General features: G+C 32.0%; 1 protein-coding gene across 2 annotated transcripts in view; it reads right to left on the bottom strand.

Moving 5' to 3' along the window:
- Window positions 1–18478, bottom strand: part of MYEF2 (myelin expression factor 2) — a 38263-nt gene that overhangs the window by 17813 nt on the left and 1972 nt on the right. For both annotated transcript variants that reach the window (XM_019730698.2, XM_019730699.2), the window contains exons 2-10: window positions 14563–14771; window positions 13275–13327; window positions 12031–12038; window positions 11828–11921; window positions 7756–7947; window positions 6868–7021; window positions 6259–6308; window positions 6076–6139; window positions 1100–1201 (exon numbers count right to left, since the gene is read on the bottom strand). In XM_019730698.2, the coding sequence (XP_019586257.1) occupies window positions 1100–1201; window positions 6076–6139; window positions 6259–6308; window positions 6868–7021; window positions 7756–7947; window positions 11828–11921; window positions 12031–12038; window positions 13275–13327; window positions 14563–14771 (926 nt within the window). The remainder of the gene's footprint in view (window positions 1–1099; window positions 1202–6075; window positions 6140–6258; window positions 6309–6867; window positions 7022–7755; window positions 7948–11827; window positions 11922–12030; window positions 12039–13274; window positions 13328–14562; window positions 14772–18478) is intronic.

Raw genomic sequence — 18478 nt, 5'->3', positions numbered from 1 at the left:
TTTCAGTAAATCTTATTTTTATGACTAAAGAGTGATATAACGCTATACATCAAAATAACTACCATTGGTTTAGTCACAATGGAACATTAGAGAAGCAGTGGGGCACAGGTAGGATGGTTTAAAGTGCTATGCCATATCAGTTGTCTAATTATGAGTCTTCAAAAAGGACTCACTGCATATTTATTAGGCGAAAAACCAAATTCACTGGTCACATTCAGTTACAGGACCAGATAATTGTTCATTTCTTTTTGTTTGGCAGAACAGACAAACAAATATGATTATCACTGATTTTTTTTTTTCAGCACAAACATATGAGTATCACTATACAGAGTAGATTTAGAGATCATGTCAGAAAGTAAGCACTCCTCTGAACATGGTAGCTAAGGGAGCAGTGAAAAATTAAAGAATAAAAATAGTGTGTGTTTCATAGGGTGCAGGGTCCACTCTTCTCACTAGTTCTTTTGTGTTGGAAAATACAATATATTTTCTTAAAAATTACATTTATGTTAACACATAATGGGTTTATAATTATTTTTACATAAGTATGTTTTAATTTCTAATATAGTAAATATTGATAAATATAACCACATAAACAAAAGTACTTTGGAGTCCTCAACAAATTTTAAGAGTATAAAAGGGTACTGAAACGAAAAAGTTTAAAAACCAATCTTCAAAGATAAACTGTAAAGTTAGTACAGGTGAAGAGCCAACTAGCAATCTGGTAAGTTACCTTCTCAGCAAGATATACAAACTTAAATTGCTTATGATATGGTAGCCTTTCAGTCATTCCACAAATAACATATACCCAGGATACATAAGGCACGAAGCTGAACATTCTCCTGCCTTAGAGCCATTTCAAAACCCACAGTGCTAAAAGGCTAGCTACAACACGGTGGCCTCAGAGAAACCCTCCTGACATTTGTCCACCCTCTTTCATGTTCTCTTCTCTCCAAGGTTTCACTCTTTTCTCAGACAGAAGTGACATCCTAATTACCTAATTATAAAATACAGTCCTTTTGAACATTATTACAAATCAGCAAATGTGAGTTTTATGATCTAGCGAATGTATCACTTGATATAAGAAAGTTAGAATACTCACCACTTGGACCTAAATTTCCCATTACACCACCTATGTTCAACTGGCTGGCACTAATAGGCTGTCCACCCGGACCAAGTCCCATTCCAATGCCCCCAAGACCACCTGAAACACAATTAAGAATAATATTACCAACCCATGCATGATTAACTAACTGGCACTATAATTTTTTTTAAAAGCTACATGCCTATAATCGTATCTCTAAAATTTTTCAAATTTGTAAATAAAAACAACTGGTTCTTGTTTTTATTGGAATGAAGCAGTACACTGAACCCTAACTATGACACCATTTATAAATAATGATAAGTGGTTTATGAAGCAGATCCATCTTATATCTCAATTAAAGGTATACTGAAAAGGACTAATGAAATACCAGGAGGACTTTGAATATTATAGCACCTTATAAATGGCATATCTGAAAATGAGATTCTTGCTCAAAATTGTATACCCACTTAAAATCTAGGAATTACTTTTAAAATGGTTCAAATCAAACCACAAAGTCAACTACCATGAAAACATAATATTGAATAAAGCAAATGTTACATTACCTAGTTTTATCATTTACTAAATATTTATTTACATTTACATGACACCTTAAGTGTTTGCACATCTATTATCCATAGATGAGATTTTTGACACCTTAAGTTACTAGCACTGTGCCATTAGGCTATGTGATTAAAAGTATAATTTAAGTTTTCTGTTTCTAAATCCAGTATTCTTTTTACTATTTCTCTTAAAATAAGCTAATTAAATTCATAGACACAACTAATTAACAATTGAGTAGGAACTGTTTTATTCTACTTTTAAAGTTCTTGCTAGTCAATGTAGCAATTAGGTGCTGAGAAAAACATATACCGGGGGTGCCAAAAAAATGTATACAAGTGGACACGTTGGTTAACGTTACTCAAGCAGCAGTTCACCATAACACAAGTATCTGGACGCTGATGTTAACCACTTTGAGCACCTCTTGTAATTGCAGAAGTCAACTGTGACTTCTATTCATCTTTTATTATCAGTATATATCAACTATCACAGTTTTAACCGTTTTCCTTTCTTAAAATGTGTATATACTTTTTTGGTACCCTCTGTATATATATTTTATAAAGGTAGAGTACAGAAGCATGTTGTGTTAAATTGGAAAGATCAATGTGATCTGGTAAAGGAAGTAATTTTTTCAGCTCAGTCCCTAACAATGGTCCAACTGAAAGCAATAGTACATTTGACCATCAATGATGCTCATGTCTACATTGAGCACTCATATTTTCATGTTATCATTGTTCACTAAAATGAAATAGGACTCCTTGAAAGTTAGGCCAATCCCATGTCTTTGAACAAGAAAAATCTTCATGGATCTGGGAAATCCTGTTTTTTACCAAAAAGTAATATTAGAGGCATAAGTAACTTTTCAACTCATAATAATTTGAGTGAAGAGAGGGAGGAGGGAGGAATGAAAAACTGGGAAGGCTAATCATGATTAACGTAACTAGAACAGATTCTGTCAAAAGTCTATGAGCTCATATTATATCTCGATAGAGAAGAGTATACAAAAATGTAAATCTTGAAAAAAACATAATATAAGTATAAATGTAATAGAGGATTTTTTTTAATCTAAATAAATAAGAGTATTAATAGTGGAAAAGTATTTGGGAGACTCTGCATAAAGCCAGGATCTCGAAAAATGACACCCTGAGTCATAAGGTAAACTTGGTGGAGGCGGGAAAGGACTGCCCTATAAAGGGAGAAAGGTCAATATTCAGATATATGTGCTGAGAATTTTCTGTAATTTATTTTTTAAAAATGAATTCTCAGGCCAGGAAAGCCCAATAAATAGTAATACACACTCACACTGTAGTAAAATCATATCCCAAAGACAAAGATCTTAAAATCAGCTACATGAAGAACACAGCTTACCTATAAAGAAAGGACAATTCAACGGATAGCTGACTTAATAGCAATAAATAATGGAAGCCAGAAGACTGGAATATTTCAAAGTGCTGACAAAATAACTATCGATCTTAAACTGTATAACCAGAGAAACTATCTTTGAAGACATTTATAGGAAAACGAAAACTGAGAGAATTTACTAACAACAGATCCTCAATGAGAGAGCTTTTAAAATATATGCTTCAGGGGCAAATAGTGCCAGGGTCTATGAAAGCAGAGAAATTATGACACAAATCGTAAATAATGCCTGATTTGTAGGATTGAAAAAAAAACACAATACAGAACTAAAACACTGTGCAATCATAGCACATAATTCAGTAGAAAAGTGATCAGAATTAAAGCATTTAAAGGTCTACTATTGAGTAAAAGTCTATTTATATTGACTTCACACTTTATATAGACATATTAAAATATTCAGGATAACCACTAAAAGAGAAACAAGATAGGAGAAAAATAAGTACTTATAAGAAGTAGAAAAACAGAACACAAAATAAGATAATGGAAATTAGTCCAAATAAATTAGTAAATGTGAACAAAACAAAGCTTTTATATCTACGTTAATATTAGACATAAGATTTAAAAGTAGTTACTAAAGTTGATTAACAATAAAAGTTGATTCACTAAGAAAACATATCTTTTCTAAACTTGGATGCACCTACTAAGTTAGCTTTAGAATATTTAAAGTAAAAACAAGAACAAATAGACAAATCCACCATTCTAGCGGGAGATTTTACCATACATATCTCTCAGTAATTGACAACACAAGCAGACAAATTAGGATATAAGACCATTTACATGATTTAAAAACTAGTTTTACTAGACATATACATAACACTGCATTCACCAAGCACACCTGGAATATTAATAAAAATGTGCCATATATTAGGCCATTATGCAAAGTCCAAAGGAACTCCAAGGAATCACAATCGTATAGAACATCTTCTCTGGCCACACTGTTAAGTTAGAAATTAATAAGGAAAAAAACCTACACATTTGGAAATTCAAAAATACTTGGCTTAAGAAGAAATCATAATGGTAATTTAATAAAAATTTAAATCACAGTAAAAATACTCCAACAAAACTTGGGTACAGTGGTTAAATTTATATAACTACTTATATTAGAAAACAGGCTGCAAACTAGTGGAATAAATATTCAACTTAAGGAGTTAGAACAAAAATAAGAGACTAAATCCAAAGAAACAGAGAAGGAAATAATAAAGCTAAGAGAAGAAATTAAGATACAGAAAATGAAATTCACGTCTTTGAAAGCGCCAATAAAACTGACAAATCTCTAACCAAAACTGACGAAGAAAAAGAGAAATTGCAAACCTTCAAAGTTAAAAGACAGACCTGTAGATGTGGCATAAATTTAAGAGATTATTTTATGCCAATAAATATTAAACTAGACAAAAACAGTTAAAATTTTAAAATAGAAATAAACAAAACTGATTCAAGAAGCAGAAAATATGAACAACCAATAGTTAAAAATCTTCCCCAAAACAATGTATCAAGGCCAGACTGTTTTACACGTACTTTCCAGCAAGCATTGAGAACAGATTACTAGAAAAAGAATACACACTCAACTTAATATTGTTTTTAATAACAAAAACTAGAATAACTAAAAAACAGAAAAACTAAATGTGGTATTAGCAGTTAAAATGAAGGAACTGGAGCTACGTGTATTAATATCAATGAATTTCAAAACAAAAAAGTTAAATCTAAAACAGCGCAAGTTGCAGAATAGATACGATATGACTGATATCACTCACACCAAATTTTAAATCCAGCAAAACAATGCTATATGTTCATGGATGTATAAACATATGGCCAAATTAGTAAAACCTAAAAGGTAAACACTATATTCATAAGCTGTTTCTTGAGGGTAAGTTATGTGGTGGGAGGTGGGCAGGGGAGAGGAGGAATCTCAAATTTATCTGTAAAATTTTATTTTAAAGAAAAGTCATCTAAAACAAATATGGGCTGATAGCTACACGAGTAATTTTATGTTTGTATATTTAAAATATTTTATAAAAAAATTATTAATCAGAGAAGGTACAGTAAAACAGTAAGAATAAGAGCTAGTATTTATTGAGTGCTTACATTATGCCAGAACTCTGCAAAGTGCTATCTATCTATCTATCTATCTATCTATCTATCTATCTATCTAAATTCATGCAATACTCACATTAAATCTATGAAGTAGGTACTATTATCAGTCTCATTTTGTAGATGGGGCATTGAGACACAGATGTTAAGTACATTGCATTATTGTTTTATAATCCTTTGGAAAACAATTTGATAATACTGATCAATGTGCATTACCTTGAGAACCTACTTTAGGATATCCATCTTAAGGAAATAATCAAAAACATACTAAGGATTTGTACACAAAAATATATTAATTGCTCTGTTGGTGATTAAAGGAAAACAAGTTAAAACACTTAAATATACCTAACAGTGGAATAGTTACTGAGCATCCATATGATAAACTATTAGGTTGGTGCAAAAGTAATTGCGGTTTTTGCAATCATTTTTAACCTTTTAAACCGCAGTTACTTTTGCACCAACCTAATATTAAATATCCAATAAAAATATTTGGAAAGAATTTTCAATATGGAATAATACACTCTACTGTTAAACAAAAAGATACAAAATTATTATATGGTAGTTCTCAACTATGTAAAAAATATACATGGGAAGGAAAGACTGGAAGAAAATACAAAAATTTGTTATAATGGAGGTTCCTTGTGGATAAAATTATAAAGACTTTTCTCCCCTCATGTATATAAACTTACCAAATATTTTAATATATATTGTTTTTATAATGAGGAAAAACTACCAAAAAGAGAAAAAAATGGCCCATAACTCTCTTTTCAGTCTTCCAAATCAATCATGCCAAATTATCTCCGTAACTCTAAACTAAACTCAAACTGTGTGCACCTTGGGATATAGGCACAAAAACAAAGAGTTTGCTTAGCACATAATAAAATGGAAAACAACAGTCTGCAATGTTTCTAATAATAGCTTTTACTTACGTGGTAATTGTGGTGTTTTACTGTCATGCGAACGGTAGTCTTCATGAGGGACAGACTTGTCATCCTAATTGCAAAAAAGTTTATTATAAGGTTAATATAAAACTAAAAAGATCTGTAATGTAGAGGAGAGCAGATAAAAGATTTGAAAAGTTTGGAGGGGTGAAGTGATATATAGGAACTCACCATTTTCACATGCATAGGTCTATCAAACAAAAACTGCCCATTGAACATAGCTGTTGGTTCAGTCAAGGAAAGCCAGTTAACAACTATAAAATTATACTTGAACACAAACACATTTTTAATAATCTTAATTTAGAATTCGACTATCTTTAATATTAATCAAAATCTCTAATATTGTACTTATTTTTTATTAGTTTCTTCCATATACTCAAAAGAAAAATCTTCAATTCTTTGCTTTTTACTTTGATTTTATAAATAAAATGTAATCTTTTAATTCAACCATTGAAAAGAGAAAATTAAAATTAACAAGTCTTCATTTAAAGCAATTGTATTAATTTACAATGGATTACATAACTGTCAAGAGCATGTATACATAATTAGTTGTGGTAGGAAGAGAAAATAGAAAAAAGTTCATACTGGGCCTGTACAATGTAGCTAATTCAAGTTTTAAGAGTGACTTTAGTACTTGGACATAGAAAAGGTTTTATATGCTGGAGACTAAAGTCTAATACACATTTCTAAGCCAAGCAACCTTAAATTCCAGGACTCCCACAAAACGGTACCAAGCTTCTTCAACCTTATTAAATAATGCTAAAGTGTAAATCAGGATACAAATTGCTTGAACTGCTTCAATTGCTTGTTCAAAAGTGACTGTGCCCATTCCTCTGCTCTTGCCATCTTTGTCTTCTTTAATATCTGCCCGCTTTACAGTTCCAGCTATGCTGAACACTTCCTTTAGCTTCTTCCAACCAACTTTGAAGTCAAGCTTAACATAAAATTATATAAAGTTACACAACTAATAAACCCCTCTCCCCATTTATAAATACAAACAAATCTTTTCTAAATTCTCAAAACTATAAAGAGCTATAATTCTTGTTAAACAATGTATCAATAACATTCAAACAAAAACATCTTAAGTTGTTTAAAATCAGTTAAGTAAGCTACATCTATGTAGTTCCTTATCCTTGTTTTAAATTCCCAAAACAGTCTCTCAACTACTCAATCTAGTTTTACACATTTGAAACTTGCACATCTATTTTACTAAGAGAAATTCAGATTTTGGAAAGTACTGACTTTCAAAAGCTTGAACAAATGACAAACCAACTACAACATGCACATTCACGAATATCAAATATGAAAGAAAGCAAAAGAAAGAAATCCATTTACCAATACAAACAAAAATCACATACATTAAAAGCAAATAATTTCAAGAACTGCTAAAGGTTTATAAATTCCACAGTTCTCTTTTTGAAAAATTCTAAATACTCGTATTTACACTATAATATATACATATATATACATATATATATATATATAGAGAGAGAGAGAGAGAGAGACTTACACTGGTTTTGAGTTTATGGTAATTTCGCTTTGGCTTACTTTATTTAAAAATAAGCAAAATGTTCCATAAACCTATAATCCATTCATCTAATTAAATAATCTCATAATTAGAACTAAATATCTGAACGACAAAATTTTAAACTAAAGCTTCAAACTTACATTAGCAACAAAAATTGTGGAACCAAGTCTACCAGCCTGCAAATTACTGATAACCTCAGGAGGAATGTTTGGATTATTGAGAATGGAAGGTGGTAAATTCATCAACCCCGATCCCATATCGGGTACATGTCCTCCTGGAAATGATCCTCCTGTTCGTTGCAATGCCCTACGAGCATTTTCTCCATCAGGATCCTACAACACACATTGAATGTTAAATGCCACTAGATACATCAATGAGTCTATATAATTAAAACAACAACTTCAAATTCTACAGTAGCTATCCCATCTGGCTCAAATCATTGGCCCTCTTGAAGTTTTTTTCTCATCCAGAGAATTCAGTCCCATAAAAACCTGTGGACAGACAAAAGATTACAGTCTCCAGGGATGTCAATTAAATACCTCTTTCCAATCACTAAAGTCACTTAAGAACTTGAAATTAGTTTAATTTTGTCCTTGTACTAGTGTACAAGTATATGGTACACATACATAAACATGCATAACTCAAAGAGGAACCAAATACTTACTGTACCTCTTTTCTTTTCAAAATGCAGTAATGGTGAGTTGTCACCATTGGATAATTAATTCAATGGCAGACTAATTCAAAGGTTTTCAACAACAGAACAGATTTTATAAAACTCAGGAATATTGGGATAGAGGGGGGCTATAACAATGTGTAAATTTCATTCCTGAACAAAATACAATTATCCACCTTACAACCTCTTTCCTTCCTCAACATGATTATGGTCTGAGATGGGGCTGGGGAGACAAGGAAAAGCTAAGAGTCTAAATGAAGAATGACAATAAATACTGATTTTTTTTTTTTTTAGTTCATTAACTTTATGAGAAATAGTTTTCCTTACAAAACGAAAAGAGCAAGTTTAAATGTACTTCTCACTCATCTTACCAAGTAGAACACAAAAAACCACCTAACAATAAACTATCATTAGCAATACCAAGTGCTTATGATATAGGTAACCATCAATTCTACTCCGCTGGGCTGTCTGCGAATACTAATAAAAGGAAAGTTCAGTGACTAAAAATGCTTTAGAAAGGCTGGCAATATATTTCTTCAGCATGAAGAAATAAAAAGAAATACAGCAGTAAAGAAATGCATGTTTTGAAGAATGTTATAAAGCTTTTAAGTTAATATATATTCAATGCTTCAGGTCTAAAGTTTCAAAAACTTACACAAATACTAAATTTAGGTTAGTGGTTACCTATGAGGAAGGTGGTGGACACCAAATAGATGCTTCATGAACTATTAAGATAGGTTGTTTGTTCTTAACGTTAACAAAGCATATTACTATGTTTGATTTGTCTTTATCTACATGACATATATATAAACATATATACCTGTATAAAATATATATAAAATACAATTTATATAACACAAATTACCTACTATATATAACATGGTTTATATTCCTCTTTTCCCCTTTGATGTCAGCCTGCTAGTCATTGCCTGCCATTGTTATTAAAGAGCCTGTAATAAGTTTACAACTGCTCCAAACCCTCATTTAATTAAATGAGAAAGTGTAATTCCAATATCTGTAAAGGAACATTGGAAATAAACTTTTCCTTCAACTATCACTAGTAGTTCTCAGCACTGACCCCAGCTACGCATTGTAAATGAATTTTTCCCAGGAAAGGGATCTTTAGTGAGGTTGATCCAAAAAAGTTAATTGCATAAAGAACACTTCATCATTGAGCTAGGCCAAACTCAACCATTTTTTCTTTAAAAAAGGTTAAAAATGTGAGTATCACATATTGGCTTGGATCACATAACTCTATTTTAGGGTCTCTGGGATATTTCTGAAGATCTACAATGTACTAAAAACTTAAAATAACATAAACAACATGGACCTGGCATTTAGCATCCGATAAACATTTTTTACAATTAAAATTAAAAAATAAAAACACAGACTCTACAATACTTGTCTTTTTGAAAAAGAATAAGAAAATAAAACAGCAAATCATAATCCTCAAAATAACAATTTCCCTTAAGGGTGGTTATTCTACAAATGCCATCCTTATGAGAAATTATTTAGGATATCAACATATTTCTGGAACATTGGTACTGGTTTCCACATAAAAAGCACTAAATAAATGGCTGGCACAGACTGTAACAGTCTAAACTTTCTCTACCAATTCTCCACTTCCCAGTCAAAAAAAAAGAATAACCCCCAGGCTCAAACAGGATTAGAGGATTCAGAGGCAAACTCAAATAAAGGGATTTGGGATACTTGTATTCATTGGTAGCATAGCCTTTCATTTTAAGCTACAGTCGTCCCTGCTTATCCAGGGTTTCGCTTTCCTTGGCTTCAGTTACCCACGGACCAAAAATATTAAATGGAAAATTCCAGAAATAAACAATTCATAAGTTTTAAATTGCGTGCTGTTCTGAGTAGATAAAATCTTGTGCTGTCTCACACTGTCCAGCCTGGGATGTGAATCACCCCTTTGTCCAGAGTATCCACACTGTATTCGCTTCCCACCCGTTAGTCACTTAGTAGCCACATCGGTTATCAGATCCACTATCACAGTATCACAGTGTCTGTGTTCAAGTAACCCTTCTTTTACTTAATAATGGCCCCAAAGTGTAAGAGTAGTCATGCTGGCAATTCGGCTATGACAAAGAAAAGCCATCAAGTGCTTTCTTTAAGTGAAAAAGTATGAATGTATGGGGAAAAATGTAGTATACATAGGGTTCCATATTGTCTGTGGTTTGGGGCATCCACTGGGAGGTCTTGGAATGTATCACCTGCGGAAAAGGGGGAACTATTCATTATCACCTCACGCTCAGGAAAAAGAATGACCACTAACATTCCCACCTTGGACAAGAATAACAACAATCATTACTACAGCTAACATTTATTATGTAGTTAAATTATTTTGAGCACTATGCTAAGTGCTTTATATAATATCACAATTACAACAAATAGCTAATATTTATTAAATGTTTTATATATATTAACTGTTTGAGTCCTTATAACAGTATCAGATAGGTTCTAGTATTATTCCCATTTTACTGATAAAAAACAAAGAAATAAAGAGATTAAGTAATTTGCCCTGGGTCAGAGATTCTCTTATGCCACAGACTGAATTCTTTACCACGGTATCTCATTTAAACCTCACAAAAATCCCATTAGGTTAAGTATTATCACAGTACTATTATAAGTAACATGCCCACTCACACAGCTAGAAAGAGATAGAGCTGGGACTCAAATCACTACTAAGTGTGACTGACAGTATTGTTCTATGACCAGTGATTAACATCTGTGCTGGTAGAAATACTTCAGGGTCCCAAAGTTATAATCTCTATCTTTTTTTAATACAGACTTTACCAAGGATACATACATAACTGGTCTGTGAGCAAACTTCATACAAGATTAACAATATGAACTAAAAGATATGAAAATGACTGCTATTCAAGCTAATCATTTCTACGGTCAATTGTACCTAACTGTGCATAGTTTTTTATGTACCTTCTGATTATTCCTTTATCAACATATTTATATTGCAACAATTCTATACAAAGGAACATCTCCATTTTAGGGGTTTCCAAGTTCCAGTTATAAATTTCACTAACAGAGTTAGATTTTCCTTAAATTTTAATCTGGCACAGTTTCAGGTTAATATTATTAAAAGTGAGTATCAATTTTATTCAAATCCATAAGGTATTTGTATTATTAAGCAAACTTTATCAACTACAAGAATATCTACTATATTTGTCAACTTAAAACTACAACATCTAAAAATTGAAAATGTATGTACCAAATAAAGTCAGCACCTAAAGTGAGTCATCTTTAAATTTCTGGGTCCTGAAGTTGTTTTAAATCACATACTTCTGCTTCTAATAACTTGGAACAAATCAAATATACAGGCTAACTGCTTAAGGGCAAATGGAAAATCACGTACAAGCAAAACTATCATCAATACATAATGCTTTAATAAGCATCAATGTTAAAAAAACAAAAATGTTGTGGTCAGATAAATACATTACCAAAGATGAAAATCCAAAGAAAACATGTCCTTATATCCAAATGTTTATTTAAAATATAAGCAATCTTACCTCTTTAATATTCAGGGGTCTTCCACTAAGATCATATTTGTTCATGGTTTCTAGGGCTTTCTTTACAAATTCTTCATCTTTGAATTCAACCACCCTTAATGGGGAAAAAAATTATAGAAAAGTTTTATGTACTAAAGTTTTTTTCCCTATCAGAAATTTAAATTTGACTTAAGATACTTAAAAAAAAAAAAAAAAATTCTTACCCACAACCCTACATCCAAGTAGATATGTCAATATATGCAAAAGAAAAAAGGTTTTAGGTCAGTAGACGAAGTTAATGGTAGAGTCTAACATTTAAGTCATTAAAAGCAATCAATAATACAGTCAATTTTTCTTTTGTCTTTTACACCTCCAGAACATAACAGGCAAGTGACCACAAATTTTCTGTAAATTTTTAAATGTCTCTATTTCAGATAGTAGGATTTAACATACACTCTTGAAGCACATTTTTACTTTTAGATGACTCCTCAAGATAAAACTAATATAATGTCATTGCACAAATTCAATCAAAAGTACTTAAAAGAAATAACAGAAGGCTCTAATACACTTATCCTTACATAGTTATAAGTATTTTCAAAAGACGTATTGTGCACAAGTAGATTTTAATGTATATTTTTCAATTTTATTAAAATCAAAATAGGAAATATTAATCTCACTTTTAACAAAGTTCTCAGAGAAAACTGGCTGCACATAATTTAACAGCATCCAGTTTTAAGCATGTAAAAACAGTCACCTATGCTAAAGAAACAAATTAGTAGTATCATTTTTTAAATAATTCTTTGTCATTGTTATTGTCAAAGTGCCACTGAATGTAATGACAAAGTTTTTATTTTTTATGCACCCAACTGGTTTTTGCTAATATAATTAAAATGGTTAAGAGCTTTCCATTGTGTTCTTCTTCAGTATATTCTTTCTTGTTGCTAAAAACCAAAATCGACTATCACCCAATTCCTTCTATGTCAATTTAATCATCAGTGTCATCCATACCAATTGGTCAGAACACTGCCTCTTATGTAGTCCTGTAGGCTACCAAATTAAGTTTTTCATTATAAATTTCAAACATACATTCTGAATTAACACCTTTAAGCTATAGGCTTCTCATAGAACTCTTAAGGAATATTATCAATTCAGTGACTGTTAAAATATCCTTGAAGACATCAAAACACAACAAAAAAAAATCCTACATTAACTCTATTTGCTAAAAAGCAGCATTACCTTAGAGCATTAAAAAAGTGAATGCCCTTTGTGAGTATTTATAAAACCCATCCCTTCCAGGCAGCTAGCTTGATCTGTGTGTCAGACTTGCTAGTATAAAGCCTCAATTCTTGTATAATAAAGTAAAACAAAATGAAACTTAAGTTTCCAAAAACTGGTACAAGTATTATACGAAAAGTAAACTGCTGAGGAACTTTTAAACCTCAAGCAGATGATTGCCCACAGCACTTACCCTTGATTTTCCTTCCGCATCCTTAAAGAGCTCCACGTATGTAACCTCACCAACTACATAAGACATACAAAAGGAAGATACCAAGAAACAATACATTTAAACACCAATGTCTTGCTTTACTGCACACCTGTGCACAACTCTACAGAAAGGCACCTATTATTCACCAACAATCAAAACCAGACCAACGTACCTCCTGTCAATGGCTATGTAAATTTAACTAATTTTCAGAAATGTACATCATCCACATTCTCTAAAAAAGCTAACAACCATATTAACCTAATTCATACTACAGATCATATTTTGGCCAGCATGATATAGTTGGTGAACAAATGCACATATACATACAAATAGTCCCTTAGCCTATCATATTAAAAACATCAACATTAGCACTTTTCAAATAACTTTAGTCGCCTACACACAACAGCTGTTTTAAGGTGACTTCCTACCTGAATGTCTTCAATCATGTTTGCCATCAGTAAGCTAAATTTACAAGTCATGCTTCACAGCAAGCCACACACTTTCTAAATAGTCAATGAATAAAACCAATCAAATAGTTGTCACCTTACAACAGATACACCAATGCAATTTTTAAAAAATTTATTAGAAGAGATCAGCCTCAAAACCAAGTACATAGTTTTCTGGACTGTTGAAACTCAGTTTTTCAAGAGATAACAAAACTAACTTTTACAAAATCAAGTATGAAAATTATTTTCCCCCAAAACCAACCATGTATATAAAATGAAAGTTTTCAGATTATTCTGAAAACAAAACTGCAACAGCAGTAACGCAATTTTAATATAGAACTGAAGAGACAGCATCATGGCATTCATGACAATGCACACAAAATGAATTCCACAGGCAGATTCCAGACTCCACCAAGATAATAACAAAACAGCTTTTGGAAAAAAATAATCAGACCTTATTGTTCAGTCTTTAACAGCTAAATGTATTGCTTAACTAATGCAATAGTCCTTTAAAAATCTATAAAAACTTCAACTAGACAAAGCAATCACGTTAACAAAATTCTTGGTGGCATGCATATGCTGGCTTGCTACTATCCCACTGAAATAACAAAAAAACAAAAACAAAAAAAAAACTTCATTTATCCATACTACCTTATAATGAAATTGCATCAAGTGAAAGAAGAGGAAAAAGTTAATTCATGTGTCAAGAAATAAACAAAAATTGATTCTTGGGTCTGTGGCTCAGAGGAATAAAAAATTTTGTTTAGTTCCCTCCCCCTTCTATATAAAGATTATCCAACAGTCAGTTTATCAGAGCTGGTTACCTTTTTCTCTCATTAGATCTTTAATAGCTTGCCATTTCATGTCATATGGGATGTTGCTAATGAAAACTCTGTTACGATTTGGACCTTTCTTTTCTCCAATGCCCGAATTCTTGTCTTTCGAATAAGGATGAAATCTATTGGCCTTCTTATTTCCTGTAGATTTTTCTTTTAATTCAGATTTCTCTTCTTTTACTGATTCATCATTCTCCCTATGAATTAAAAACAAAACAACAAAAAGAATACCCCAGTCACATTTCTAATAATGGAAGTCTATATTAAATATTCAATATTTATCATCTCACCTCACAAAACTCTCCACTTAGATCTCAACAACGTAGCTGGAGGGTCACACTGCTGGCTTTGAAATTTCCCAATGCCATCTCAAAGCTAGGACTTGGGCAGATTACCAAACTTCTATTCACAATCTTTTCTTCCATAATAAATAGCTGCAGCATCACTCAGTTTTTCCCATCCTAATAGTTAATAAATGTTATTAGAACTTAACAAGAGGGGGAAATGAGTGGTTTTATTCCTACAGTATGTAAAACTGCCACCTTTAATGGGGAATTAACTTTCTGGGCTTTATTCAGAACTCTAAAAAAACGAATTTATAAAATTTTTTCTATTTTCAGTTTTGGTCAACACAGAAAATTGATAAGGTATCCTAATATTTTCATACTCAACATTTTCAATGTTCTAACCTACAAACTAAGATAGGGTACTTCATAGAATTATGCCATTTTTATTAGCAGTATTACCTATAATGGGGGGGTAGGGTGGAGAAGGGAAGCAGTACTTAAATGCAACATGGACCAGAATTTTATAAATTTACTTTATAATGGGGCTCTAACTGAAAAAATATTTAATTCATAAAACTGTAATAACAAAGCAAATATATGATGCTATCCACCAATCATCTGCATGATATAAGTATACACTTAAAGTAAATCCTATAGATAAAAATCTGAATATTTTAAAAATGCAATTTACTTTTCAAAAGGAATTTTTTACAGAAAAAGAATAAATTTATTTTAAATTACTCTAGTGAATTTAAAACTATTTAATTAAAACTTTGATCTTTAAAGCAAATTTTCACAAACAGATACTAATTAAAATCTCTAGGAATGACATCCAGGAATCTAAATCTTTTAAAGCTTCCTGGATTATTCTGACAAACAACCAGGTTTCATGACCCAGGCTCTAAATTATCTCCTAGGCCAAGCAATTGTGGGAATCTATACACTGCAGTGCTCCACCCACTACTCATTCCATGATATACTGAACTTTTTAGACACTACTTTTCTGAGCAGGTAACAACACAGCCATAAATATGTTGTACTTTGTAAAACTCTATGAACACAAAAACTACCTGCATTGGTATCAGTAGCATCTAACTACACAGAACACGTGCTCGATAAATATTAATTCTTGAATGAGGGAACAGTCAATTAAGAATCCATATTCATCTGAGCACAGATGGTACTGCTCTCTGCCAGAAAAACTGCTAAAATCAAGAGACATTAGAGCCAAACTCGCTTTGCCACTGTTTCAGACCTTGACAGGGACACCTTCACTATCAAACATCTTCCCTCATCATAAATGGCACATCCTGGAAGAGATCATCTCACCTGTCCAACTTTAGCAAGTACCTACCTGTCTAAACAGAGTCACTTCTGAAAATGACAGTAAGCAGCCAAAAGGCACAGAGGCCTTTTCTCTGATTTATGAGTATAGTAGTAGGCAGAAGATCAAACTTTTCTTTTTAATCCTCCAAAGAACACATTTATATAGTACGCAGAATTCAATTAATGTTTTTTTAAAATAACTAAGTCTCTATTCAGGTCAATAGACATCCATACTCATATGGTCACTAGCTAAATACCACTCCCCTACCTATTTTTATTTTCTTCCTGAATGAAACCAATTTTGAAAATTGCACAATGTTCTTAAGTACTCGCTATATTCTTCTATTCTTACATGGATGTTGTAAGCACAATCTGACAATTCAATTAAAAAGCTGTATTATCACCTGTGAAACCATCACCATACTCAAGATAATGAACATATCCATTACTCCCAAGTTTCTTCATGTGCCTTTGTAACCCTTCCCTACCATCCCTCCCTATCCCTTCCTTTGTCCCCAGGCAATGACTGATCTGCCTTCCGTCATTCTAGTTTAGTTTGTGTTTTCTAACCTTTATATAAGTTAAATCATACAATATGTAAAAAAAAAAAAAAAAAAAAAAGGCACTAATATTATGTAGGATACCCTTTTTAAAATATTCATTCAACAGATGACCAAAGAAAGCAATTTCTTCAAATTTTCCTTATTAGTGGCATCTTAAAGATACTGCTGAACTGCTCATCTACAATGCATAAATTAAAACTATCTATAGACCAATTTAGTGGCTAGAGGTACAGTCTGATTAAGAAACTAAGCTATATTTACTCAATTTCTGAACTCTTTCTATGTCCTACATACAGTATGAAAGACAGTAAAAATATATGTGAAAACTCTTCAGGAAATGATGCTACACAATATTAAAATATTGGCACTATACCCACGTAATAATTCCCAATGTAATAATAATAATTCACAAACTATTCATGTAATAATTCCCAAACTATTCATTTAGGCAAATCCTCTCCTTAATGTACTTGAAATATAGACTGTGACTATTCTAAGTCATAAAAATGTTATCTATTCATAAGACTGAAATATGCCTACCCAAATTATAACATATATTTTTGAAAAATCGATATTGAACATCAGATAAGAAAACATAGTTTTAATATGTGATTTAAAAAGCATAATGCCGTGTTTCCCCGAAAATAAGACCGGGTCTTATACTGTGTTTCCCCAAAACTAAGACCAGGTCTTACATTAATTTTTGCTCCAAAAGACGCATGAGGGTGTATTTTCAAGGGATGTCTTATTTTTCCATGTACAACCATCTACATTTATTCAAATACAGTCATGTCATCTTCTTCTGGAACATCACCATAACGTACTAAATGAGTCCATCTGGCTTTGAATCCTAACCGGGGCTTATTTTCAGGGTAGGTCTTATTTTCGGGGAAACACGGTGCTACACATGAAATGCAAAACTACACCCAGTTCCACTCTTTACTCCCAATATGATAAAAAAATAATACTCTACTTCAACCACTTCACCTTGCTCCAGGGCTTAATATTTTATACGTGTCCTAATGTAACTTTCAATCTCCATAGACTCCAAGGTGTTACTTACATAACCACACTTGAATGATGAAGACTTGTAACAATATTGTTGTTTCTCCTACACACTTAAGGAGAGCTAGTATACCATTTTGGCATAAAGAAAAAGACTACACTTAGGAAAACATCTTTAACTTATCAAAAGATGGGAACATGCCAACTAAATCCTCTGTATATGAGTTTCATGATCATAAAAGTTCACTTCCGCATTTCTTAAATATTTATTGGGCCTTTTAAACATAAGGCCTTGGAGATACAAAGATGAATAATACAGGGTGGTCTCCATCCTCAATGACTATGAATTAACTTCAGCCAAAAGTCATTTCAATCTTAACAAGAGGCACTGTGTTCACGTCTAAGTAATATATATTTTATGGCAATATTTGGTCATTTTTGTCATCTCTATGAATTCTTATCATTAAAAACATGGAAATCAACTGAAGTTTATGTGTGAGTTGTTAACTACTCCAGTTGGTTCACAGGATCAAAAAAGAAAAAAATAAGGTTATTAGGTTGATACAGGTAAATGTCCCTAGTTATTTAGTGTGAGTGATCCATGGTGGACCATTCATTCATTATATGTTCTTATGGAATAAACAGTACAAGAAACCCCCAAGAGTAAACTGGTCTCTTCACTCAACTTCCGGGAAAAGAAGACAGGAGATGAATTACAAGCAA

This window comes from Rhinolophus sinicus, linkage group LG03, assembly GCF_036562045.2.
Source record: "Rhinolophus sinicus isolate RSC01 linkage group LG03, ASM3656204v1, whole genome shotgun sequence".
In the NCBI taxonomy this organism is placed as follows: Eukaryota; Metazoa; Chordata; class Mammalia; order Chiroptera; family Rhinolophidae; genus Rhinolophus; species Rhinolophus sinicus.
Note: the sequence above shows the minus strand (reverse complement) of the source record. Positions and strands in the feature narration are given on the sequence as shown.